Here is a 27,677-nt window from a genome sequence, read left to right on the forward strand (position 1 = left end):
AGACAAGGGAATATACAAACAAATGTGCGCAATAGAAACTGCTGTAAACTGTTGTCATCCTTCATTTTGTAGATTACATTCTACTAGGTTGCGGCAGTATGTGACACCTAGCACCACAAGCCACAGCTGAGTTGAATTCTGTGTAAAAGGTGAAGACACAGGAGAGATGCTACAGGTGGAGGATGATTTGGGGACCATTTCTGAGCTCAGCTTTACTTTGTTGAGGTTTATCTGTAATGAAGACGCAATTAATTTCAAACGGAACCATTAGATAAAAATAATTTATATTCTAGCAAAATTAAGAGCAGGGATATTAATGCATTATGCACCTCTGCAGGTTCTATTTATATCAGGGAGGGAGATTAACACTCGCCATTAACTATAATGGGAAATTAGGACTTTGACCGGAAAGTCTTTCTACTCTACCGACTACTGAAGTCAGAAAACATCCTTATTTAAAGGCTCTATTTGTTTATCTAACACAAAATAAAGTTGATTTTAGCTTGTACAATATTCAAAGGCAATGATGCCTTTAAAATTCAAGTGGACTCATCCCTCTGTTTCCACTTTTCTCTCAAAGCAAAACTCTCCCTGGGTAAATCTGCATGAAGTTTGCATGTTCTCCTCATGTGGGCGGGATTTCCCCTCCGCTATCTAACAACATCGAGCTCTGGTGAAAACTCCACAATCAACTCAGCTGTGAGTGCAAGCTCGAGTAAAATTGATTCTTTTATGTGATAGTCTATTAGCTCATTGGCCTCGGATGATCTGTTGAGGGTGTTTCTCAGTGTTTCACCTAATACTGTGCTCAAAATATATATGAATTAGGAATTTCAGGCAAAAAGATATTTGAACATGAAAACTGCAAATTAAACCCTCTGGAACATCTCGGTAAAACTGAGCTTTAAAAGAGATCAGTGGGCCTCATGCAAGAACATGTTCATGTTCCTGAACCTCTCTTACTTTTTCCTATGAGGTGTGTGTTCCCAGCTGGATTCCCCAAACTCTCTTAACTGCACAAACCTGGTGTAAATTGCCAGTTTAAGCCTAATGAAAGTCACCCGTTGGTGTACATATGAGTCTGTGAAATTTTATCATTTATCATAATCAAAAATGCTCCCAAAGAGTGAATAGAAGAACTTTCACACTGCGGAGCTCCAAGTCCTGCTGTCAGAAATCAGCACATGAATACATAACAAGTTCAGCAGTTACTCTTCAGTAGTCACATTAGAGGACCAATTTGTTGTTTAAAGTACTTTGTGTATTGTGATATTATTAAACAAAATATTAATACTTCAGCTGCCAACAACGTGTCATCTGAGCAGCGCTGTACAGGTCATGTGACAATCACAGAGATACTAGACAGGAGAAGATTATAGCCTACAGTTGGTAATTTATACTGTCAGATGCAACAGAGGATACTGGACAGCGACCTGTATAAAGTACCTGAGGCAGCTGTTGCAGTGGATTTTCCTGTCAACTAGTGCAATGTATAAGTTGCTCTGCCAAACCAATATATATATGTATATTATAAAATGATCTACAAATAAAAGCTAAAAACATTAACATTAAGTTTTTTCCATATATTAAATTATTTCGGTTTCATATTTAAACTCGATTCATTCAGATTACAAATAAAGACACTATAATCCTTAAAGAAGTATTTCACTGCTGGAACAACGTTCAATTCATAAAACCGGGCTGTCTATGCAGTAGAGAGATGCAAATACTTTTGAAATTGGTGCAATGTGACCACAGAAAACAGAGAAAAAGGAAGTTGAAAAACCCACAACTACAAGAATGCACTGCCAATGGACCAAAAATTGCTCCCGCTAGTGGGTGACCATTCTCGGAACCCATCGGCTGTATTCGGCGTCTGACTTCCGGCAGATGGCGATATAGCCTCTGGGGGCAGACCCCCGATTTTTTGGCATTCCGGTTTGATTTGGGCGGAGGAGGCGAATTTCCTTTGCCGACTTCCGTTTATATATAAGTAAATATGCTAAACCATTGCGATGGATTCAGAGTTTGCAGTGACGCCAATTATGTTCCGCCTCGTTAGTTCACCGCACGGACCGTTTAACCTGGCAACAACTGCAAGCGGCTCAAACGTGATTGGTCAATATCACGCGGACTACAAACAGCCTACAACCGGAAACCAGGGCTCTTCCGCTCTTCTTCCGGAGGCAAGATCTCCGGGGTTTGCCTACAGACTCTACCTTCACTGAATGTAGAGTCTGTTTATAGAGACTAGTGGGTGACATAATGCATGCTTGGTATGCTTGTCCGTTTTGACACAGAAAACAATATGGCTGCCGGCTGGTCACAAATTATCTCATATTACAGTAAAAGAGTCAACTAAAGTATGTTTCTGAAAACATTTTAGTCAAGAAATGGGCAACGCAGCAACAGAATCTTGGTTCATATTTGATCATCACTGCTTAGTTTTCCTGTTTGATCCCAGTCTTTTCAGCCTCCATTTTTACAATACAGGAAACAGCATGGCTCCCACTTCCTGTTCACAAATTCTCATGTCACAGTCAAAGTGTTTCTAAGGACATTTTGGGCGAGAAATAGGCATACAGTAACAGAATCTTGGTTTCCATTTGACCGGCCTAGTTCTACACTCCGAATTAGAGATGTTTCTATACTGTCCATGGTGGCAGGCATACACAGTTGCCGAAGTACAATCTTTCGTTCGAGCAACAGCACTACAGCCAGTGAAAATCTGCCGAATGGCACATTTTGCGTCATCCAGATTTGAGCTGAGAGATGAGAAGGAAGGTGAGCATGGAAATTTTGCCACTGTAAGATGGCGGGAAGTTCACCAGTTTTTTTTTTTACACATACTACCTCTAATGTTCTGATACAAAGCTGGTTGAAAATCAGCAAAGTGAGCAAAGTAGTCCTCTAAGTCAAATGGGTGTTTATTCCAGTGTGAAAAAAGGCATACCAACTGCAATTGACTGCACCACTTTTAAATTTCATTCATACCTGACAGAAAGTTCAGAGTACGAGGAAATTGGTGAATGCCACAGATTCTCTGAAAGGGCTTGTATGAGTCACTGAGGGACACATTTTTTGTACCAGTGGTTCTTGCATGAGCCCTAATGACTCTGTATGGGCAGAATGAGACAAGTCTGTCACAATCATAACCAAAAAAGTTACTTTACTGCCTTCATTTACATCTACAGTGCTATTTTATAACTAGGTTTGTCTTGGAGTCTCATTTATGTTTGCCATGGCACCAAAAAGGTTGCAAATCCCAACCCAAGACAGCAGACTAATTATTTTGTTGAGAAGTGTTTTGTAAAAATCTGACAAGCAGCAGCCTGCCGACGCTGACTGGCCAAGGCTTAAAAACCCCACTGTGGACAACCGTCTGAGAAGATACACAACACTTTCTCAGCTCACCTCCAAAGAGGCTACATGTACTACAAAAGATTTAAAACAAACACGTCTGGCCACACAAATGCGCCAATAATACACTCACACACTAACACGAGGGACTCTCCCGTTTCCGTGGCAACAGACCGACGTGGCTGTGAAGTACTGACTCCTGTTCTGACTAAGGTAATGAGATCGAAGGTGTCCTGGGTTCAAACTGGGGATTTGAGGATGCTCTGCATTCATGGTCAACCCCCAAATCTCCACTCCACTCACTGCTTACTACTGGATGTGTTTCATGTTGACAGATAAGAAAATTCAAGCTTTATTCTGTGCAAATTTAAAGTTTTTCTATATAAACTGAATCCACAAGCACGCCAAAGTCTTCTGAAAACAGCTGAACAATCATATTCTGCTCCAAGCTTAAAGCTTACTCGTTGGGTGTTAAATATTTGGAAAGCAGTGATTACTGAAGTCCTGATCTTTGATTATAAGAACCAACACATCCATTTGACAGCTCAAGAAAAAAATGATATTGTTCTGGAAGTCCAATGATGTGCTGTGGGAATGCGAGAAAGAAAAGTATGCCCTGTTCTACACAAGCTGAAAGACCAATTTTAAAAGATCAATGAAAAGAGAAAAAAAAACAGATTTGAAAATGGCCTTTCCTTCCTTTCTCCAACTGATGATGGTCAGGGTAACATGGGGACAATGGCTAATACTGCAGAAAAAGATGAATAACATGAGCCTCTGTTGGAAATGAATGAGATGTGACAAAGGAAAAAAAATCTTAGACTGACAATCCTATTTTTATATGCTAACCTTTCTCTGTAAAAATGCGACATCCTTTGCTAAGTACACAAATGCAACTGGTGATATCATCTCCAAAGTGTTACATATTTTATAAGCAAATATGTTTAAGTTTCATCTCCAGTGATAATCCATAGTGAATTTTGTTTATACCAGCCAGAAATCAATTTGTCAAAGCGCTTCCCTTTTGGGAGCGTCTCTCATTTTAGGAGACAAATCCCCGTTTGCCCTCTCGGAGGCAACAAATGAGGTAAATCCATGTCAGAAGAGCAGAACTTTCTCCTCTATGCAGCCTCAGCCTCTTTGTCGCCCACCCCATAAAGAAACATTACCCTGTCATGTTCCATCATGTAAGAGTGGGCATGTACATACTGTGTGCATACATGTATGTGGGCATTTAAACGGTAATGCAGTTCCAGAGCCAAGAGATGCACGCAATCATCCCAGCCTTCTCATAGTTATTTCCGATGGCTGTGTGGAGGCGGTCTGACAGGACTTCCTCCTAATGGAGGGACACCACACTCACTGACATGATGCTGACTGCTGGCATACACACACCAGTGATACCACCTGACCATGAGACAGGGTGGGAGCAATGCTATGGCCTACTGAGAGAATTCCCCTGTGCTTACACATAGATCTGCCTTCTCTCTGGGCATTTTATTACTGGATGGCAGAGTTCATCTTCTGTGGCTCTGATCTGTTACCACCTTACTTCTGGTTCTTCTAATGCTGACAATCTAGGAAATTAAGCTGATTGTCCTGTTGTGCTAATAGACTGCATAAAAGATATGGATGCAGGGTCCTGGTCCTGGACATTTTCTCAAAAAGTTTATGGTCTCAATCACTAGCTTCAAGTCTTCTTTAATACAGCATGATGTTTATTTTGTATGTTATGGTCCCATTTAGAGAATAGAGGTGTGGCAACACGTATCCATGGCACATTTAAATAGCCATGAACTAGTTTTGGGGTGTTATTTAAGACCCGATCAGATGGTCTTTTTAATTGTTGCTAGGTAACCACCGAATCACCTGTCCTTAGCTTAACTTTTGCTGTCAAGAACTCACAGATCTGTAGCCTACCTTGAAACTGCATAAAAATGGAAAGGCGAAGGGCACCCCTGTGGGTACAGTTTGACATTTTTTCGTCAATCGTCCGGCATAATTATGGTTGGTAAAACGTCAGAAAGTAGTTGAGGCTACAAGTTGTTTACCTATGTCTTACAGCTTGCCTCAAAGGGCAACGATGAAGGTGAGCTAGCATTAGCTTAATATTCTACACTACTTGTTGTCATCACCACCACATAAAATTCATCTGATTGGAGGCTAGGATGGCTTTTCCGCTCTGAATTAAAGTTCTTTCAGCTCAAGGAGTCCAGGCTGTCCTGCAAAAAAGCGAGGCGCGTAGAGCAGAGAAACACGAGGCAGCAGCAATGCAAAAGCAGCAAGCAAAATGCTTCACTCTCATTGAAAGCCATTATAAAGCTGCCCCAGGCTGCTAACACATGCTCTGTCTGATCAGGGCCCAACACTTAAAAAACACTTAGCTATAAAGTTTACATTGTAAACGTAGTCAGGGCGTGCATAGTGTCCTCGGGTATCAGTGAGATCTTCCCTTTGCTCCTCATCGACCTCACCCACTCATCAAAATATAGTCACTTCTAGCTCAAAAAAATAAGATGGCAATGGCCAAAAGGCCAAACTCATGGCTTCAAAACGACAGTCCACGAACAAATGGGTAATGTCACAGTGACTACATCCACTTCTTTTATACAGTCTATGATTGTACTGTCACTTTCTCATCGTCAGCATATCAAGTTATACTTGACAAAAATGACAATATGCTTATACTGTGTATAAAACTGATGGTACAGAAGATAACGCTATGACCTCTCTGTGCTCGACAGAACAAAAGCCAGAGGAGCCGTGCCCGAATCAGATATTTTAAAACTTGCATCATGTTTACCAGAGGTATCACTGTCCCACTTCTCCCACAAGACGTTCTCCTCACCCATGTGAGTTTGACAGGACTGAGGTCTGGCCTCCTGGGATTCATCACAGTGTGAATGGCACACAAGTCAAACAGCACTTGAAAATGCTGAATATGCTTAACTTTGCTGACGTATCTGACAACTGTAAAAATAAATTGAGCAGAAATAAAATGACTTCAGGAAAGTTGTCAGCGGCGGAAAACACTGACTTTCAAATATGACTGTCTAATCTTACTGCCGCTGACTGTAATGGTTTATGTGACAACATCATGTGCCCGTCAACAGACATGTGATCTCAAACACACACCAGTTGTGCATAACTTTTCCAGTGTGGGAATATCACACCACTGTATTAGGAAAACACCCAAACGTGAATCACTGTCGACAAATCATCCTCTGCACATTATTTGTAAATGGGGAAACACCTGAGGGGTGTGCACAGGACACGCACACACAAATATGCAGAGTTGTGTGCACACATGCACCAAAATTATACAATTACTATCTGGTCTCCCAAACAGCAAGTTTCAGTATCTAAACAAATGTCATCGCTTTACAAAGTTTACCAGACTGAAACAGTTCAAGGTCTGCAATAAGCTCCACTGTTTTTTCTGTGATAACTTTCATCACCCAATCAAGTCAGTACACACTTGGTAGCAGGAGGGCGGGCACCCAACAGACACTTGGCTAAATTTGCTATTGAATCTCCAAAAGCAGATATGAAAGGAAACTTCTGCACGGCACAATGTGAAGCCTCGATTCAAAGCAGGCAGACAGCACTTGGGAGCGACGTAAAGGCATGCAGCAGCAGAGAGTGGAAAAGGAACACTGACACGGATTTCCAATAAATATAGATACAGGAGATGCATAATGGACATTTTAGGGACAGGTGTGAATGAGCAAAATATGATCTTTGAAATCAAGCCTCTTAAAATCACATGGAAAAGTATAATTAAGCACTGTATACGGTGGTGCCAACATGGTATGGCAAAGCAAGAAAAGCAGAATTTGCTGTGGTATCCAACCCTGTAGTGATAACAGACTGTAATAATAACAAACTACTGAATCTATTTTCTCCAAGTAGCCAGAATATGTTCCCTCACGATGGGCAGAAGTAGGCCTCACCTCCACCTCCACCACTGACACAGCAAGACTACTGTTAAGTTTGGACTGGTGTGCTTTCTAACTGGTGTGTGGGCCCTCAAAATATGTGACCGCAGCTTCCTGACATCCAGGTAACGAGACTGACTAATAACCTTATTAAATAACTACTGTAGCTCACTAACTTTTTGTCTGTCTGACACTGATTTTCTGGTCGCCTGACTGGATGGCCACCCTAATGTCTCTCCCTGTCTGCTGGTTACATGACCAGCAGGTTAATGGGTTTGTTGACTGACTTACACGTTGGTTTGATAAGATGACTCAGTGACTGAACACAGCAATACACCATTAAGCTGACTGAATCATACAATGAAATCATTAAACTCTTACAGTCAGCAGCCACTCTGGTGAAAACCGATGATTCCTGGGGAAGCCGGGCAGTCTTGGCTGCTGTTCTAATAAGGAAAGACTAATCTCAGGTTGCTATAACCCCAAGTCTCATGAGATGATGGGAGGGCAGCAGAGGCTGTTAAAAGACTTGCAAATGGGATGAATGCAAACAATACTGTATATACGGAACAACTCCTATAATGTATTTGAAATATGCAGGGCAATGCCTTCAACTTCAGGCCAATCTGTCTTTCCATTTTATTTTAGTTCCTTATAACCCACTTTGTTATCTACACTCATGTCCTAGTTACCCATTCATATTCCTCCTCAAGGTTAGACTGGCCATCTCTATTGTGTCAGAAATACTTGTAATGTGTTGAGAGCATTTAGAGGGGGTGATATGATGGGCTTAGTCTGAAGTGATTTATTAACTTTACAACTACAATCTGAAATAACACTGAGCCAGGCTGTACGTCAATATGCAATGCAAAGTAAGTTTCCAGCCAAACAATCATGTCCTCACATAATGGTAAGTTGCACAAATGAACCTTGAATTGAACCTTAAATCTTAAAAGACAAAAATAGTCCATAGAAGCAGCGCTGCCTGACTCAGGGCATCTGGGGTGAATCTCTACCTTAAAGGAGCAGTGTGTAGGATTCAGTGGCATCTAGCTATGAGGACTGCAGCCTGCGGCCAGCTGAAACTTCTCCCATGTGCAAAGCAAAAACTCTCGATTGGGACTCCTTCAGTGTTCAGGTTTTTAGCGGAGGTGTTGTCCTCTCCAAAACAAACAGACCAGGTGATTAAAACCAGCACAAACACTGAAAAGAACAGTTTCACAGTAAAAATCTGTGATTTTCCCACGCTGTTCAACTCGTCACAGACAGGCCGCTAGCACAACTGTGAATGTATGCTCACATTATCTCTTATAACTTAAGATCCAGATGTTCAGGAGGTTTTTACCAGGAGACTAATTAGTTACAGAGGTGTCTTCCTCTCCAAAACAAATGGACCAGGTGATTCAAACCCGTAAAAACACTGAAAAAAGCAGTTTCACGTTAAAAATCAGTGTTTTGCCATCAATGCTCAGCTTTGTGTGGAGCGGCTGCTAACTACAGTGGCCGATGCAAAATCATAAATGGCCCTATGTCCTCGGTTACAGCAGAAATATGGCAATGCAAGAGGACGGACTCCATGGACAAGGGCCCTATGTAGATATAAACGACTCATTCTAAAATAACAAAAACATGATTCTTATTTTGAGGTGATTAAACACTAAAGAAAACACACTTATAATATTATATTCAATTTCTGCCAGTATATCCCCCTAAATCTGACACACTGAACCTTTAAGGAACATATTTCCAGGGTGCAGGTAGCAATCTCTATTCCTTGATTTGGTTTTAACCACACCTGTAACAATACTTGATAGACTACCTGACTGCATCTGCAGCTATTTCAATAAAACACAGGAAGTAGACAGTCATCTAAATTGCAAATAAAGTACATGCAAACATATAGCTTGACAGCATAAAACATCTTTAGGCAAGAGCAGACTTGATGTCTAAGTAAAAAAATTGCACAAAATAAATTATATATCCATATAGTTATATATTTGCTTTAACAGCATAACTTATTGCTAATTAAAACATTTTAGTCATATTATCTGAAAGTGTGTTTTCATATTTTAATGCTTACTACAGGCTACTTGACATCATATGATCAAAAGAAGTGTCATGGTATTAGCATGTTACCAATAAGCAGTTATGTTTGATACATCATAAATTATATCTCTCCCCAGGAACACAATCCAATAGTGATTTTCATGCTGACAGAATCTGCACTCTGGAGTTAGAGAATTTCGGGACTTTCTGCCTCGTGAATAACTTCTCTGAGCTCCGGTGGATGAAACCATGCGCAGTGCCCAAAAGCGCAACAGCAACAAATAAAACGTTCCTGGATATAAACGCCCTGCTCATCTCCATACCAGAAACGCGTGGCGCGCTGTGGATGTTAACGAAACACGACACGAGTGTGTATCCAGTGTCCAAATCCATAGTCCAGCCTTATTCTCTGCGCTGTTAATAAAGGTTTTACGGTCATATCATCACGATCCAGTGGAGAGACATTTATCCACACGCGAGCGACTCCACAATAGGCACATGCACCGAGCACCATGAGGGAAGGACCGGACGGATATACTCCTCTCCGGCTGGCCTGTCGAAGCCCTGAAGCAGGTTATAACCAGTGTGTGTACGAATCCACTTACGCATCCCAGGCAGGGCGAAGGAAACCTAACCATCCCGAATAAACCGCGCGATCTTCCGTGTTGATACAGAATCCCAAGTCGGTGCACTACTGGAGAGTGGAAGCGCACGGCGATTGTTGCCGCCCGGGTCCGTGTCTATTGGTTCCCTTTCAGCTGGGGCAGCGTCAGCACACACACACACACACACACACAGTCTCCATTTGCAACTCCATCGCCCCCCATGGGCGTGCGAGGCCGCGGGCTGTGACGCAAATGGCACTGGGTGATTTGCAAATGACATATCTTCCTAATTCAGTGTCGTCGCCGCAGGGACCGGTCCAATTCACGAGATATCACACACAAAATACCCATCCGATGGTGGGTGACGAGTAAATAAAGGCGGATAAGCAGTTCGCTCTACGGGGATGCGGTTGCATAACTCAGGAAACTTAATAAAAATGTGCACGGAGAGCGATGTGCAGTCTCCACGGCTGATGTTCTGTCGTTGTTTCGGTTTGATCGTGATGGCCTGTAACATAACAGTCAGCACACGATCAGTCATCGACTTTTGGTCACAGGAGGAACCAAGCAGAGCGTATACACAGGGAACCGAGTGGCCTCGCTATGGTGGATGTGTGGTGGCCAGTGCTAGGACGCATGCACGTAGCTGACGGGGAAAGACAGGACAGCCGGAGTGGGACTTAGGACCGCATTCACAGGCCATAAAGGGCCCGCATGAATACTATTGTGCTCTTTTATCCAAGAGTCCCCAACTATTTACAAAAGGTTGGCCAACACACACAAAAAATATCGCGGCGAAATGGTGGCGGCGGTTACAGCAGCTGCCACTGTGCTCTGCGCAAAGCAGCAGCACAATCATTGCGCAGCGCCGGACTTCCCCAGTTTTGTGCAAACTATGTGATTCGTCCAAAAGACTTTTTATTTTTATCGCATTCAGCCTGTCCTCGTCTGGCAAGCAGCGAACCAGAGCGCAGGGCAGTCGCCGTTCTCATGGCACGATTTGCATCGCCCCCATTATCCCCGAAAATCTCTTTTTACACGGTTATATTGTCAGCCCCAAAACCACTATTTTGAGCCACAATAGGACAGCTTGACTTGATCAAAGGGAAAGCCAAGTCCAAAATGCACCTTTCACGCCGTAAAAGAGAGGCCCCTCATAACGATTGCAGCATGGCAGGGGAGTGCGGCGTAAAAACGAGCTAAACCGAATAAAATACACACAAAGACAAGGTGCAGTGCTCCCACAAATACGTCCATCGCCACCCTGGTAGTAACACTAAACCATCCATGATCATTTCAATTAGCCTAAAGCCAGCAAGGATGGCATTATTATGAATGTAAAACGCTGCGTTTTGCGGCTCTGTGCCACCTTTTCCAAGAAGCAGCTTGGCGCACAGGACCGGTGACCCTTCCATCTTTGCGCGTCCTTCTACCGAGCGAAATCGTGAACTATCTCCCGTTTTGACCATCTACTATTGAATAAAACACATTGCAGTAGGTGATTTCGTCTTTGAGGATGTAAACGCTACGTATAAGGGCTGCTACAAGTCTCTGAAACTATTCCTCTCCCCACCGCGGCCAGGCAGAAACAAGAGGGCGATGACGCCATTTTCTGCAAAAACAACCATGCTCGGGAAGCCAGAGCGAAGGAGGTTTAACCCGCTCCGCAGCGCTCTACTCCCGCTGAAACGAACCAGAAACCACTCCTTACCTTGTTTTTTATGGATGGATGGTGGTATAGTGTGTTTGAAGAGGTAAAACTACGCGGTCGTGGCGACTTCGAGTCCGGAGATTGTTTATTTCGCCTCCCAGCGTCCCCGGTTCACTCTGAACAAGTTCGTCTGCGAGCCGCTGTCTTTGTGCACCCAGAGGAGCCTCTCAGCATTAAACCAGTCTCTGCGCAAAGGTGCACCCTCTACGTCCAATTTCAGCTGGAAATGTCAGCACTTTAGGGCGACACTGCGAAAAAAGGGAAGGATTTGACCTTTTTCAATTAAGAAAAGTTGTATAATTTTACAGCTCTTAACCAAAGGCCACGGTTGCGGCGCTGATTTATCCCCCAAAACGCGCAACCTTTTGAGGACACAGCTCTCCACAAGAGTCCATGACGCAAACGCAGAGTAAAACGGGTGGATACACCCTCCCAAAACTTAATAATCCACATCATATCAAACACTTTACATCACCAATAAAATCAAATACTTAGGTCTACTCATTCAGCAATCAGAGGTGACAACTAAAAGTGATATTCATAAATGTGTGGCCAAAAGTAAACTGCATTTACTCATTAAAAATACAGCCATTTTTAAATGTTAATATTCCAGGGCGTATTAGCTGTCTCCTAAAAGATATTTCACAAGTAGAGACACATTAAACAATGCACCTACATGTGGCAAAACTTTCTCAGAGGAGCCACATCTGAAATTAAGAAACAGAAATATGATATAAAACCTGCACTGTGCACACGGGCATGTGCGAATAACCTAGTGTTAATGAACTATCCCTCATTTTATATCCCCCCTCTACAAAACTAAAGCAGCTGAATTCATCACAGTGCGGATTCCAGTGGTTGCAGTCTCATTTCCATATCCCATGAGCGTTCATGCAGAGTTGAGAAGGCCAATACAAACACCACTGAGTCAAACAATAGTTGACAAAACACACACAGTTTGGCCTTATGTGAATACCGTTAATTATTATTGACTATTTGTTTTAAGGTATATGTTAACAAGCTTCACACTGTGTTCACAAAACTCACACAAACAAATATAGGAGCATTTAAAGCCATATTTAATATGTGTATTATTGTTTAGGACGGCAGTGATAAGTCAGTGGAGTCTTACGCGTTGCTAAAGCTAAGCTAGCTAAATCAATTAAGCATAGCAAGCTAACGTTATGTCAAATAATCGTTAGCCTCACTAACTTCGCTCTTACAATAACTTTACCTCGCTTTTATTTAAACTAAGAAACAAAACCAATAACATGTCTAATGTTTTGTTATATTCTAGTTTAATATAAATGACAGGTGTAAATTATAAACAACTTTGCTATTTCTCACCGAAGCTTGCTAAGTTAGCTTAACTGCTAGAGCACAGCAACAGCAAGTTCACAAACATAAAACAGCTAAAGTTATGTTAGCATTATTTTTTACACTGGCACTGCTGTTCAACATTTTTTTTTAAAAATATATAACAAATATTAACAACACTGTAGTGCGCACAAATGTAGTTTTATGCTATAACAGCCGGTCCTTACCTTGTTTCCAACAGAAACCTGTACCGTTGTGTTCACTCCTTCACCTCTCAAAAGTTGGAAGATAAAAATACTGTAGTTTATGTCAAGTAGATGCACTTCTAACCGCTTAGCTGAATATTAACTCACCATCTACAGTAAAAAGGCGCCATAGCAACCATTATGTTCTGCTAAAGTTAGCTAGCTCATGTATTAAATAACTGCCCTATGTATTTAATGAGACAGCATCATTGATCAAGCTAATTGGGGACAGCTGGCTCATATACATGTAAAGTGATGGTGCATGAGAGTTTATGCAGGTGGGGTGGTGCTGATGGAGAGGAGTTAAATAATAGTTTTGTACTAATATAGCTTATTAAAGCTTATTAGTGCATTAGTACATGTGCAAAATGTCACAGTTTTATAGAGGCAACAAGTTATTTTCCTGAGTGTAAATACTTATGGGTAAGTACTTTAGTATCAGGGTACTGAATAGTGATGCAACAATATAATAGTTTTAAATGTTTCATAGGAACAGTGGCGATCCTTGACTCTGGGGTGCCACAGGTAAAGATGCCCATCGAGTTCCTGACCTGTCCTAACTTAAAGTATCCAGCTGTCATATGGTAACTAGAAAGGGCCCCACTGAGGTTTTTGTTTTGTTTTATTTTTTTGGTGAACAGTGTGTAAGATTCAGGGGGATTTAAGGGCATATAGCTGTGAGGACTGCAGAACCATCTGAATCTCTCCAGGTTAGGGTTCCTTTAGTGTTCATTGCTCCGAAGGATTTCCCCAGGAGCCAAATTATCCGCAGAGGTCTCCTCCCCCCAAAACAAACGGACCAGGGGTCTCATTTATAAAACAATGCAAAGGATCCATACTAAAAATGTACAAAAAAATGGCGTGCGCCCAAAAAATATTTAAAGAGCTCGAGAATCAGGCTTCCATGTCATCGCAAATTTTCCGTCTCCAAAATGTTCGTAAGCATGGGTCTAAGTTTCTCCCATCAAGTCTGTTTTTTATAGATCACTTTTGCATGGGAAGTGGTGTGCACGCTTTTTCAGGCCTCGTTTTGTGCTTACAGTACGTAATGTTTATACATGAGACCTTTTCTCTGATGTGTTTCGGCATATCGGAGACAGGCTGCTCATCCAGCACGTGCTAATGGGTGCTAACTTTTTTACTCTAATAACTTGAAACCCAGACATTCAGGAAGTTTTCATGGCAAGCTAAATGAAACCAGTAAAAAATCTGAAAAAAGTAGTTTTCCGACGCTCTCATTGCGGAGCTACTGCTAACTATGGTGACTGACCCAAAAACGCAAACAGCCCTATCTAGAGCCAGTGTTTGGTTTGTCCGTTCTGGGATGCTTTAACACAGTGGTGCCACATGGCAATCCCCATGGATGAGGACCCGCTCCCTATGTAGATCTAAACGTTTTATTCCAAGGTGACGAAAACACAATAAATCTTATACTTATCTATACTTATCTCATACTTATTATATTCCATTTCTGCCAATATAACCCCCTAAATCCTACACACTGGAGCTTCAATGGGGTTTATAGTTGTCATTGCAAAATGTGCCAATATGAGTGGTCATCCAGGGGACCGTTTTCCCAGATTTTTTTTTTGGGGGGGGCAAGCATTCGCCTGATTTGCCTCTCCTTATGGTGTGCCCCTGTATAAGCAGATTTTTACTAAGTAAGAGGCTACTTAAAGCAATACGGTCTCGCCCTACCACATATGGGGCGCACTCTGTAGCATAGTTTGTCGCAACAAAAAAGTTACCTACACGGACTTCAACTCTGGGCGTGGTTTAACTTAGTATTTTAGAACAGTCTTGATGGCCTGAAGCCAAAAAGATCCAAACAAAAACACCATGAGTATCTGCAGTAAATGACAGTTACTGAGTTCCCATATCTTACGGTACTTTTTATAGTGTATCGTAAGTGTTATTGCCCTTTTTTTAAAACCACAAATTGACGCAGAAAATCGGTGCATACATGTGTGTCTGATGCCCAAATTTTCCTGGCAGAGAACACCCAAACCTAGAGTTTCATACGTGTCCCCCAGTGTTGAATTGAAACCTACGCCCTTGATGGTATGGGCTTCTCAGTATCAGTGTTTGCATGATCTAAGGGAGGATGCTGTCAAACCAGCCAATGAGCAAGAGAGTCAAACTCTACCTGGTAACTATTTTTAATGAGAAAAAACCCTGCATCAGCTAAGTGGCTTAACAATCCTGAATGTAAACACAGTAAGCATCCCCATTAAACTGTAATTGGAAGCCTGCTGTTAAAGCTTGAATTAGCGTATATGAGTCTAGTTAAGAAGAGTGTCACTTAAGCTGAGCTGCTCTCTTACTTCACCCAGAAGACAATGATAGATTTGTATACAGTGTGAACAAACTGCTGTGTAACACCTGCTATGAAAGATCCATCTTCAACATCTTGAGTTATTTTTATTTAATTTTTATTGAACCACCAGGTTAGGTAGCAATTAATAGATATTACACATTTAAAATAATACAAAAAATGCTCCAATTCATCCCATAAGATCTAAAATCCAATAAGGAAAAACACTCAACTCCTTGAATGCAAAGTGAGTAGAAAGTGGGGGACTTTGAGAAGTTCTATAAGAGTTATAATCCCCGCCAGCTCTTTCCTTCAGGCTCATGAGAGCTCACAACAAAAGGTGCCCACCACTATCGCCTATACACAATTAACTAAAGCACCAGCATTATTCCATTATCATAAGAATGCTGTTTGCAATGGGGGGAGAAACTCCTCGGCATTCATGGACGTTGCCGAATAGAGCCCGAGAGCTTTTATCTTCTCAATTACATGCAGGCTGCATTTATCACAAAACCTACTGACATGTTTGGACACTTTTTTGTGCGCATGACAAATAATTCGTCCATGCTGGTAATTTAAATAGCCTGTTTATAATTACAGCATGGGCTACTTGTTTTGAAGGGGTGCTGAAGATGTTGGAGATTTGGGTACAACTGCAACATCCACTGAAATAAAAACATGAAGAGCAGATTAGATGGGAAGAAAATCTTTCCAACAGGAGCAAAAATTATGATTGACAAATGTTTAAAATTTGGTGTTCAACTTTCATGCCATTTGCAGAAAAGCCTACTTCATTAAATATTTGTTACAGTCTCTTGGATGTGAGTGTCTGACATCCTTGGTAGCTGCAGCGATTATGAATTCAGCGGACAACCTGTGCAGTAATTGTTCATCCCAGCAGGAGCGTCTGAATAAATGAAGACTAAATAAGAGCCGATCCTTACTTTGAGGTTAACGTCATTTGCTCTGCGTTGCATTTCTCCCTGAGTGCTTTTGATCTGATATGTGGCTGATGAGATTTGGGGGGTCGTGTTAGAGGTAACTGACCACAAGGTGTCAATGTTGTCGGGAATGTGTTTTTCTTGTCATTTCAGTCCATTAATGTAAAAAGCTCCGAGGAGAGCAGCGGGTAGAGAATGCCTGCTGGATGTCATGCTCAAATAAATCTAATTGGACGTAGTGATTTGTCTGGAGTGCAGTAATAGATGGCAGTGGAGCCATCTGTACATGTAACTACAGTCACTGCCTCAGTGCCAGAGCAGCCTTTACACAAGCCTCCAAGTCTTAACACATACATAACCTCTTTAAAAATGTCTGTAAACTGCCCAACATAACAGTAACAGGATACAATATATACAGTGTGTCTTTGGCTGAATCTTTCCTCGAAAAAGAAAATGTATGGAAAGGGTGTAGGCACATGAGCGTCGTGATTGTAGCGCGCTGTGCAGACCGGTGATCATGAAAAAATAATGCAGCAGCTCCTTTTGTGGAAAAACGCTCATAAACTCCGGCCTCAGATGCCAACGTTGGAGCAATATGTGGGAATGCGCGTCAAGGCATCCACCCTGACCGGGCAGTGTTGTGAGTTTGGGGGCCAGAGTTTCTTTTATTTTTGTATTTCTGTGTGGAATTTTACCACTTCCTGACCTTTGTCACATGCCATCTCCTTTTCTCAGATAAGACAATTACCATGAAAAAGGCCAAATGGATGTCTAGACTCACTTGAACTACAGGACCTTATGAATAATTTGGCTGTTACTGTAATATCAAGTGAAAAAATAGCAGCGCGGACGACTCCAAATCTTGAACTTGAAGTGTATCTGGTGCACAGTTGTGACAAAAATCAAACACTCACAGATACATTTTCTTATTTTGTGTGAGCGAAACAAACAAAAACGAGCGTGTTCCAGCTACAAAGCCATCGTCAGCGTGATAAAACAAGCGGAACGGTGATTTATGAGAACAGCTGAGGATCAAACAACAATCTGAAACAAGCTCAAAGGTAAAAAAAAAGGACCAAAATAAGGAGCTATAGAATCAGATTAATAAATAAAGATGCACATTACTGCACAATCTCATGCAAAACACTCTCATATTATACTTAAATACACATTGTTTATAACCCCTCTTGGGTAATATTAGTGATGAAAAAAGTTGAATGCCTAAAACCATTCAAAATGCACCAGTGCTCTATGCAAATAAAGGGCTCTAATTACACAATTCATAGGGACAGGATATACTGGAGACACAGCATATGCTAGTAAAATGATTTAAGAGCTTTATATGACTCTATAGCCCAAATAGTTTGAATTGAGTGTGGAAAAAGGTTCCGAATAAATACATCCACAAAATAAAGAATCCAGAAATACACAATAAATAGCATACAGAATTAAATCAAGAGCTATACTACCCCCTTAAATAGTTTCTACGGTATATATGTAACAAGAAAAAAAAGCAGAAAAGGGGCAGCAGCATATGCCAAGGAACTAATTAAAAGGTTCACTGAGTGATTAGGATAACTTTTTTGAGTAAAACCAGGAACATGGATGAGTGTTAAGAGACCTGTTTGGTTGTCAGAAAAGTTTTTTAGATAACTCTGTAAAGCTGTGTCGTGAAAACGTCCCCAGGAGGCTGCTGTCATTAAGCGACTCTGAAGAGTTTCCACACTTAACTCCAGAGTTAAGCGACATACGGTAAAGACAGTGAAGTTAAACGGACTAAATTCTGAATCAGTGACACAATTTTCTAATCTTTTATATTGGCATATCCTGCTTATCTGATGGATCTCTGAACAGGGATTTGGGGTCAGGGGTTTCTCTAAACAACGTTATACAGATGTTCTGATGATCACATTTTTAGAAGGATATTTAAACTTGTTAAAATGGTTAAAACTGACATTACGTAACTTTTGAAAATAGAAATAACATAATACTATGCTTCGAAATTAAGATGCATTCAAGTAAGTTAGTGATAGTCAACTCAAGGCAGATGTTTCATCAATATTAACTGAGTCAGTTCACTGCCTTTTTTGACTCGTCTACAGTTGTGGTTCTGTTACGCTGTGTTCTAAAGGGACAGTTCACCCCCAAAATCAAACCTACATATTTTGTCCTTTAAGCCTAGTTCACATTACATGTAGCAGAAGATCTCGAGAGCCACCTTGGGTCGGAGGTGAGCAGGGGCGGGCTGGGGTTGAAATTCAGCCTGGGAGATTGGTTTGGAGAGGCCTTTTTTCCAATCACACGACGGACGCAAGTGGAACCATAATTTTAACACAAATACTTTATTTGCAGTATGAAAACAATCTAATGATATTAACCCTATGGGGCCTAGGCCTTTTTTCAGGTATTTTTACTGCCTTTACTTTTAAGCTCATATCACAGTCATTATAAAGGCCACATACACATGCTATATCTTGGGGTTTTTTTTCAGGACAATCTGGGCTATCAAGATTTGCCATCATTACATCTCCTACTATGTGCCTGTATTTTATATTAATTTTTATTTCAATGAAAAAAACAAATCTGTGTTACTAAATTCTTACATTTTTACATGTATATAACCATAGCAAGTTGGAAAAAGACATATTCTGCCATATATGAAGAGGGGAGACTCTCTGGAATCTGGCAATATAAGAACCATGATACTGGGACATTCTGTCACTTCACAGCTGTCCAAAACATGTGGTTTGTGCCATTATTGCAAGAAATTCCATTGACTCATTCACAAGTCAAAAATGTGTTTTATCTGAAAGAAACATGCAATATTTACATCTAAGATCATAGAAAAATAGTCAACCAAGTGCAATGATGTCCTCCAAGTTAATATTTGCCACTTTGTTTGCAGTTTTTTTGTTGTTGTTTTTCAGTTTCAGTTATATATTGGGGGACATTTTGGGCATGGGGGGGGGGTCCCCCTCAGTGTATATGGTGACTACGGCCCTGTCATGCATGCATAATTAGGCTACAGTTGTCTGGGTGCGCAAAGGTGAAGTGCGCTGGCCTTGTCATACAAAGTTTGATGGAGTGTCAACTGGACAATATGGAGATATTTGCATCTTGAAAGCCGGACTACAAGTGTGGATAGACAGGGAGAAACACACGCAAGCCTAAGACGTGGTAAGATACGATATTCCTCACTATATGAAGTGACTGATAACAAGATCTGTAAAATGGATTGCAAAGAAATTCGTCAGGTTTTTATTATGTAGACAATTGATCTGTATTTACAGCGTGATGGGATGACAGCACAATGATGTGTGTGGTATCACTGGAAAGCTCTGCTCCTGCGCTTTCATGTGATATGCGTGGCATTTCTGTGCAAGTCTGCATTCGCGAGTAATCCATCCAAGAGTAATGTGTGTGCAAAGCTGTATGAAGGCTCTGTTATTCATGATTTTAGTGTAACTTTATCATTGTTTTTCGCTGTGAAAACTGTGGTCTTGTCGGAAAGCTACAGTCCCGCTGTTTCACGTGATATGTGTGGCTTCTTGCTATGACGCACGGTCGCAGAGAAAATCCATAGAGAAGAGCAGGTGTGAATTTGGACGCACTATGCATCTGCTAATTTACACTGCTCTTTCTTTGTTTTTTCTTTTTTTTGAACAGGAAAACAACAGTTTAATGACTGAGCGGCTGAGCCAAACACATTTCAGTAGAAACAAGACTCAGCTCAAATTGTGAGAGGCCGCTTGTATCTCCCCTTAATATGCAAAATATTAGATTGACCCAGTCTGGCATTCCACTCTGTGCAACCTGCGGCTGCGAGGGCAGGCTGCTGTGGTCAACCGCAGCTGCGTTTTATGGGGTAAAAAAACGTTGCGACCACCAGCCGGTTTGGCCTGGAACAGACCGGCCGTTCAGGAATACTCCTGAACCTCACTATGGCCAGCCCACTCCTGGAGGTGAGTCAGCAGAGTCTGCCACGACGAGTCCTCATGTGTGAACAAGCCTACGAGCAAGTTGCCCCCTCGGGACTGGATATCTGGCATGCTAGAAAACTGGAGAAGTGTGACACGACTGACAAAGAGCATCAGCCAGTGAGAGGCAGGATACTTTTCACGTCAGCACGCAGGAAGACGGAAGAAACGGCAACACTGACAAGCCAGCAAGCAACAACAACAATGGCAGTGTCCACAGGATCACGGGGAGCGCATTGTGTTTGGACCCAGGCCCTGGAGGCAGATCTGATTCAACACTGGGAAGAATATTCATGCCTTTACGATGTGTCGTCTCCAAGTTAAAAACCGTAGTTTGGTGACGTCACCGCATTATCTGGGGCTCTGTCTGCAAGCAGTTGGCGAGACTCCCGATGACAGAAACAAACGTCGCCAGGTATGAACGCTCAAAAGATTACGATTGTCTCTGCGACGCAAAATCAGGGTGAATATCATATAATGTGAACTAGCCTTTAACTGTACTGCTATTTATCAGTCTAGATTGTTTTGGTGAGTTGCAGAGTGTTGGAAATATCGACCGTAGAGATGTCTGCCTTCTCTCCAATATAATGGAACTAGTTGGCACTCGGCTCATGGTGCTCCAAGTGCCACAAAATACATTTTAGAATGTCAACAGCAATGTCTCTTTCCAGAAATCATGACCTGGTTATTCATCCAAAGACCTTGCTGAGAGCAGTTTCGTGTAGGAACTAGTTCTACCAAACTGTACCCCGCCAACTAAATAACCCCACAGAAGGAAGCGTGCATCTACTCAGCTCACCTGGCAACACTGAGCTAGCTAACGTTACACCTCAGCTGAAGAGGATGCCATTAATGTTTATGTGTCGTACTGTCTTGAGCAAGGGCGACTATTCAGACTATCTAACTATCTATCATCCATGAGTAGATGCACACTTCCTTCTGCACGGTGATAAGGTTGGTGGGTGTAGTTCGATGGATAGAAAATAGTTCCTACATGAAACTGCTCACACCAAGGTCCTTGGATGAGTAACTGGGTGATGATTTCTGGAAAGAGACATTGCTGTTGACATTTTTAAATGTATTTTTTGGCACTTTGAGCGCCACAAGCTGAGTGCTATCTAGTTCCATTATAGTGGAGAGAGGGCAGACATCTCTACTGCCGATATCTTCAACACTCAGTGACTCACACCAAAACAATCTAGACTTATAAACAATACTACAGGTAAGAGGCAAAATATGTACTGTCCTTTTAACATTTACTTTTGTTACACATTTCTTTTGGACGTGTGGGAACAGTATTTTCCCATCTTTTTGTGGTCAGCTGCAATCTCTCCATGCTCATCGTGTTTCTTTTCTTGTTTTTTTTTTCTTCTCTAACACAGCCTCTAGTCACTACTCTCTGGGGGTCTACAGTCACATCTGACTCAGACTTGAGGACAAATTAGCTGTCCTCCACAACACTGGCAAGAAGCACTTGCAAGGGCTGAACAGAAGAATTCTCAGCCATCACTGCTGGTAAAAAAAAAAAAGATTAAAGACAGATAAATAACTCCAGTTTGGTGTTAAGGATTTGTGGTTTTTGAATCCCCAGATATAAAATCACATTACTAGAATACATTATTTTTGAATTTGCGGTACTGATCTCCATCCTTTCTGGGATGATGATACAGCCCGAGCTGACAAGACAATGGGAACACCTCACTTTTCACAATAAAACTGGCAGATAAATGCTGCGCTCCCTGTCTGAATCAGACTAATTAGCATTAAATGTAGCAGAAAGGAAAAGAAGCCGGTTAATAAGGCTCCATTAGCCTTGTAAATTTGTGTGAATCTTGCAGTTCATATCAACATCTACTTGATCAGTAAAATGATTAAAACCAGCCTCTGTTTGAAGGTTGAAGTCAAACGTATACTGATATTTTTCTCTTTAGCCAATTAGTTATGAACCATCAGTGAGCTCTACCACAACACACACACACCTTGAGGTTTTTGATCTGGGAACATGGTGCTAAAGTTTGGACGAGACAGTCGCTGTTCGGTATCATAACAGAAATGTATTATTTATTTTCCCTGACCTCCTTTCATAAAGATTCAAGCACAGGAGAGCGCGAATGGTCAGCACAGAGCATTTGTCCGATTACCGCCAGCAGTGTCCTTTCATTTCGGTGAACGATCGGCAAGAGCAAAGATGATGTCTCAGTGGCCCGCTTTCCACTGTAAACAATAACAACATAAAATCGGTGCTATAAAGACACACAGGCTGTAAAATGGCACCAAAGAACAAAGCTGCGGTTCCCACTGCATCCATCTTACAGAACAGATGTGATGATGATGATGGAGTTGCATCATGAAAGAGTCGTGAGTCACCGAAGGGAAACTCTCCCCCCATCGTCCTTGGAGGTCAAAGGTACGAGACAGCCACAGCATCAGTGGAGGCTGGTGTGGGATTCAACGCCATGCTCTGAGAATGTGTACAGAGGTCTGTGATTAAGAGACTGTATTTCTAACTAATAAGCTGGTAGCTAATAAGCAGTGTTTAACGGTTGATAAAGGATGGAATAAAGAATTAGCAGAGCTCCCACTACGAGCACCAAGAGGGCCTCCCCGAAGATCACTTGTTGCCCACTTAATTATATGCTGCATAAAATGTGTTTTTTGTTTCATTTCCTTGCAGCATTGGTTAATTTCCTGCTGAGCTGAAGTGTCAAGAGAACTCACTAGTATTATTGTGTTATAGCCTTTAAGGGGAACACCACATAAACTAGAAGAAGAATTCCAGTATGATATTTCAGTAGTCTAGGAAAGTCCAAGTAAGTGGCTTTTAGTAATCAGGGTGTCTACAGGTTTACACAAGTTAAATTTAAGACTTTTAAAACCTTTTTACTGACACTTTAAATTTAAGACCAAACTTGCGATGGAAATGCACACCAATAGCGAAAATATACTCTTTCCAAGTAAACACAGTTCAAAATGAACAGTAAAAATGATCCTAATGAAACTTTCATGTGTGATTCCACCGCCCTGATCCCCATTTTACCACGTTTGAAACATCTTTGACATACGGTACAGTTTGCTTCATAAACATTTCCAGGCACTGGCTTCAGTCATCTCGAGTAATTGTTACTCTTACGTGATCTAAGTGCATTGAGGGAGCAAAATAAGGGGCATTGCACACATACAGATGTTGTGTCGAAGTCTGGTACCCCATCGAACAGTGTCCCATTAACATTATGTTTCCTATCCACCTTATTCCTAGCCCCCATGATACCTTGCATGATACCTTCCAACGTTGAACCGAAACCAGCTATTTCCAATGGCAACAGTTTGTTCACAGTACTCTATTCTTCTTTCCAAGAGCAACCGGGAAATAAAACGTGGAACACACCACCTGTTATAGCTCAAACTGGATTATGTGATCATACCTTGTCTGCATTAACTTCTGATTTATTAAAAACTGTTCTGAGTGAAACATGATGCTGAATTTAGCAGCAGACTTCAGTTATAGTGATATTAAGCTGTAGGAAAAGAAATAACTTTTGGCATTTATTTTTTTATATGATATAAAAGAAAGTACGGTAAATCAGTAACACATTCTCAGCCCTAATGACTCAATACATAATTCAGGGTATGTTGCTGAGTTTATTTTCTAATGTAGGTTGAGAATGAAGTCAGACGGGGAAAGACAGTGATATCATGTACTGACGTTGAGTGACAGACCTGTCAGCTAGGTGTCATTCTCTTCTGCAAATTCTGATTTAATCATTTTTTCGCTGTGTCTGGTGGTTGTATTTCTCATATCAATGATACCTTTGGCAACAGGAACAATCCCTTTTTGTTCTGGTTACATGTTCAACACACAGTTGCTGAAGACAAAAATGTAGCTTAGACTGGTTGTTAGTCGTTACAGACACGGACAGTGCAACAGGTACCAGAGCTCTGCAAAGACATTTTAGAAAAGTTAAAATTAGTTAAATATTTGTTGAAAAATAAATCAGTATTTGCTAAACTGAAGGCAAATTACTTTAGAAAAGAGCCAGCGTTGGCCGTTAGCCACCGAGAGTAGCCACTGGGACTAACCACAGACAGTCTATGGGACTAACTAGCTTAATGCTACTTCCGCTATCTCACTGGAAGTTGCGCATATAATCATTTCTACAGTAGTGCCCTCAGGAATAAGGTGGATAGCACCAAAACAAAAAAGTATATCAATGATTGTCAGTGGAGATTCTCAGTCATCCAGGTCATGGTAATCATAAGTGCTAATATCGTAGGCAACTGGACTTGCTTGTGTTTCTTGAAGACGTTTCGCCTCTCATCCAAGAAGCCTCTTCAGTTCGAAATGACTGGCACAAAGTTGCAGGCTGTAAACCTTGTGTGGGTGGGAACCCTTGCAGAGTCATAGGGGTCACGTGAGCTCTTAGTTTCAGAGTCGTTAAGGTCACAATGTGAGTCATTGACCCACCTGGTCACCATGTGAATCGTTAGGGTCAGGTGGGACCAGGGGTGAATGGGTGTGAAGTCGTCTGGGGAGGGATCCCCAAGACTGCATTGTAGGTGGGGGATAAGTAGTGCCGTGTATATATATCAATGATGTGACGAAATAAATTTTTAAGACCTATTCAATCTGAATTTGATTTAATACTTAATGAGGCCTTCTATTAGTAAATGTGTGTTTAAGACATTGCAAGACTTTTTATGGACCTGCAGCCACCCTGGTAATGGATTTTGATGAGTAAAGCATTTCGCGCGCTGCTTTGTGTTGCTGAGCGCCTCAAGTTTTTCCGCTCTGTGCCCCTGTTGTTTTTGGAGGAAAGCCCTGAACGCCACGAGTTGAAAAGACTTCAACTCAGAGCAGAAAAAGTTCTTGATGTCAGTGGCGTTTTCTTCCCAATACATCTTTTTCACTGTGGACATTTTGGCATGTCATGGTAGGAAAAGCACAGGTGTATGAATTAACATTAACAATAGCTGCATTTCACGTGGGGGAGATCCTGGTAGTGTGCATGCTGGCCATCGTTAATGTTATCAGTTTCACCTGTGCTTTCCCGACTATGACAAGTTAAAATGTCTACGGTAAAACCAGTCTGTGTCCAAACAGATGACTTGAGAGACAGCCCTTCTGCGGAGGCCACAAGTGGCAGCGTTCATGGTTTTTATGACACTAACATTAGCTCACTTTCAGTGTTGCCCTGGGCAAGCTCCAAGACATATCCGAACAAACTGTGGCCTCAACTACTTTCTAACATTTCACCAACCATAATAAGCCCCGACAATTGACAGCATATTGTCAAACTGTTCCTGAGTCATCCCTATAATAAGCCTTGAACCAACCATCGTCCAGCTGGTGGCACTCCCTGTGATGTATCTGCTTTCTGAGGGTCTCATGCACCCACACGGACTCCGTCTCCCTGTGACCAACACACATTTTGGGAACAGCCTATCATCCTCAATCAGAGCCACAGCAAGTGTCCTCTACCTTTTCATTTTTTAATGGAGATTTTAAGGTACAAACCTGTGAGTTTACTTCACAGCAAAATAGCAGCTGAGCTAAGGACAGGACAGGTTATTTAGTGGTTGCCTAGCAACAAATAAAAAAATACCCAGCAAGCTAAAAAACAAAAAGCCTGCTAACCAAGTCTAATCTTGGTCTTTGTCTCAAACTTGTGATGCCATTGGGTACAAAGTCTGGAGCTGCTCCATAGACGGTGAATGGGAGCCTGATTTTTTTGACCCAAAGAATTTTTGTTTTCTTTTCTTCATACCCAAATGAGAAATGTCATCCTGCTGTGGAGAAAAAGCTGCAGAGTCACAATCTAAGACATCCAAGTTTAACCCAACTCTTAAACCGATTAATCAAAGAGGGATCTGGTTAGATTGCACCGAAACTTATTACCAACTCGTCATGTTTTAATGGAATACAATCTGACATAAACAGCACTAAACAACAGCAACAGAGCTGACAGAGCTAACAGTGTTAACCGGGGGGAACTGGAGGTTGGGCCATACACTGCTGCGACAATAGCCACGTTTCCATCAGCCTATTTAGATGCGCATCTAGAAGTATTGCATCGGAAAATTATGATGGAAACGCCAAAATTCGAATTAAAATCCCCTGATTCGCACAAACTAAAATACGCTCACTTTAGCCGGGTTTTGGTTGATTCGAAAAAATGTTGATTCGCAAAACGGGGGATGGAAACAGTTATGTTCTAATTAAGTCTGACGTAGCGCACCTCTCTCCATGGTGATATCCACACTCTGGGTCGGGAAGGCGGTAATGCATTTACAAGCTGGTTGCCAACCGCCAGAAAACGTAGAAGAAGAAGAATGTGAGACTTGTTTTGTTTCCGGTTCTGCGGAAAACTCGTGCGAGTTCATAATTTTCATGTCCGTACATTTAATGGAAACACACAGGATTCGTATTTCTTTTAATGCGCATTTCCCAATGATTCGAATCACTTTTGGATGGAAACATAGCTAATGGCATCCCAATTTTAATGCCAACCACTATGAGCGCAGTGCAGAGCAGCAGCAATGACCTAGACAGTTGGAATAATCGAGATAATGAGTTCCCAACTGGGGAAATTCCTGTGAACGCCCCTTCAAGTCAGAACAACTCCGAAAGTCTGAAAATTTTGGCATATGGGTTGTCGAGTTGACGTCACATCACGCAGAAGCATGGAAAGTACACGTTCAGTTGATGGCAAGGATTTTTTTTTATCATTTCAAGTACTGCATATCGTTTGCTCACATGTATCCTGTAAAATGGTCGTAAGTTGCTGTCCACGTAGAGAGACCTTAAGTAGATAGAAAAGTTACTCATCAGCATCAGCCAGGTCAGGCAATATTTTAGTTTGAGGGGACGTACTGGTGCACCAAGTCTTGGATAAAATCACTTTGCAATATAAAGCTTCAAAGTGTTATCAACTTGCTGTTTAATTACTCTAAGCAATAAAATACGACACATCGGATTTGTAGTGTCCATATTGTGCCCACATTAAAAGCTCCTGAACGCGACAAAGTCGGAAGAACGACTTCCCAACTCGGGAAATGGGATCGTCTGAGTGGCACGCAAATGCAGCATTACATGAGTGCTTGTCTTGACCGGCTTACCACAACAGACCACACAGAAATTGGATGGTATTTGGAGTGTAGAAAAGGTATATGACTTTACTGGCTTTATGGTGGATAATCAAGCTGTTAGGGTTCATCCTCTGAGGGCT

At 41.7% G+C, this 27,677-nt stretch overlaps 1 protein-coding gene across 4 annotated transcripts in view; it reads right to left on the reverse strand.

Annotated features, from left to right (window-relative positions):
- The window catches only part of znf800b (zinc finger protein 800b), a 38,148-nt gene extending 26,288 nt beyond the window's left edge, over positions 1 to 11,860 (reverse strand). Inside the window, exon 1 of one of the 4 annotated variants that reach the window (XM_050036504.1) lies at positions 11,661 to 11,860. Coding sequence is in view for 3 of the 4 variants with exons in the window: in XM_050036501.1 (XP_049892458.1) it covers positions 9,668 to 9,737 (70 nt within the window). In the remaining variant the exon portion in view is untranslated. The other 3 variants (XM_050036503.1, XM_050036502.1, XM_050036501.1) reach the window with 3 other exon arrangements.
- Positions 11,861 to 27,677: the final 15,817 nt, after the last annotated feature.

Source organism: Epinephelus moara, chromosome 23, assembly GCF_006386435.1.
Source record: "Epinephelus moara isolate mb chromosome 23, YSFRI_EMoa_1.0, whole genome shotgun sequence".
NCBI lineage: Eukaryota > Metazoa > Chordata > Actinopteri > Perciformes > Serranidae > Epinephelus > Epinephelus moara.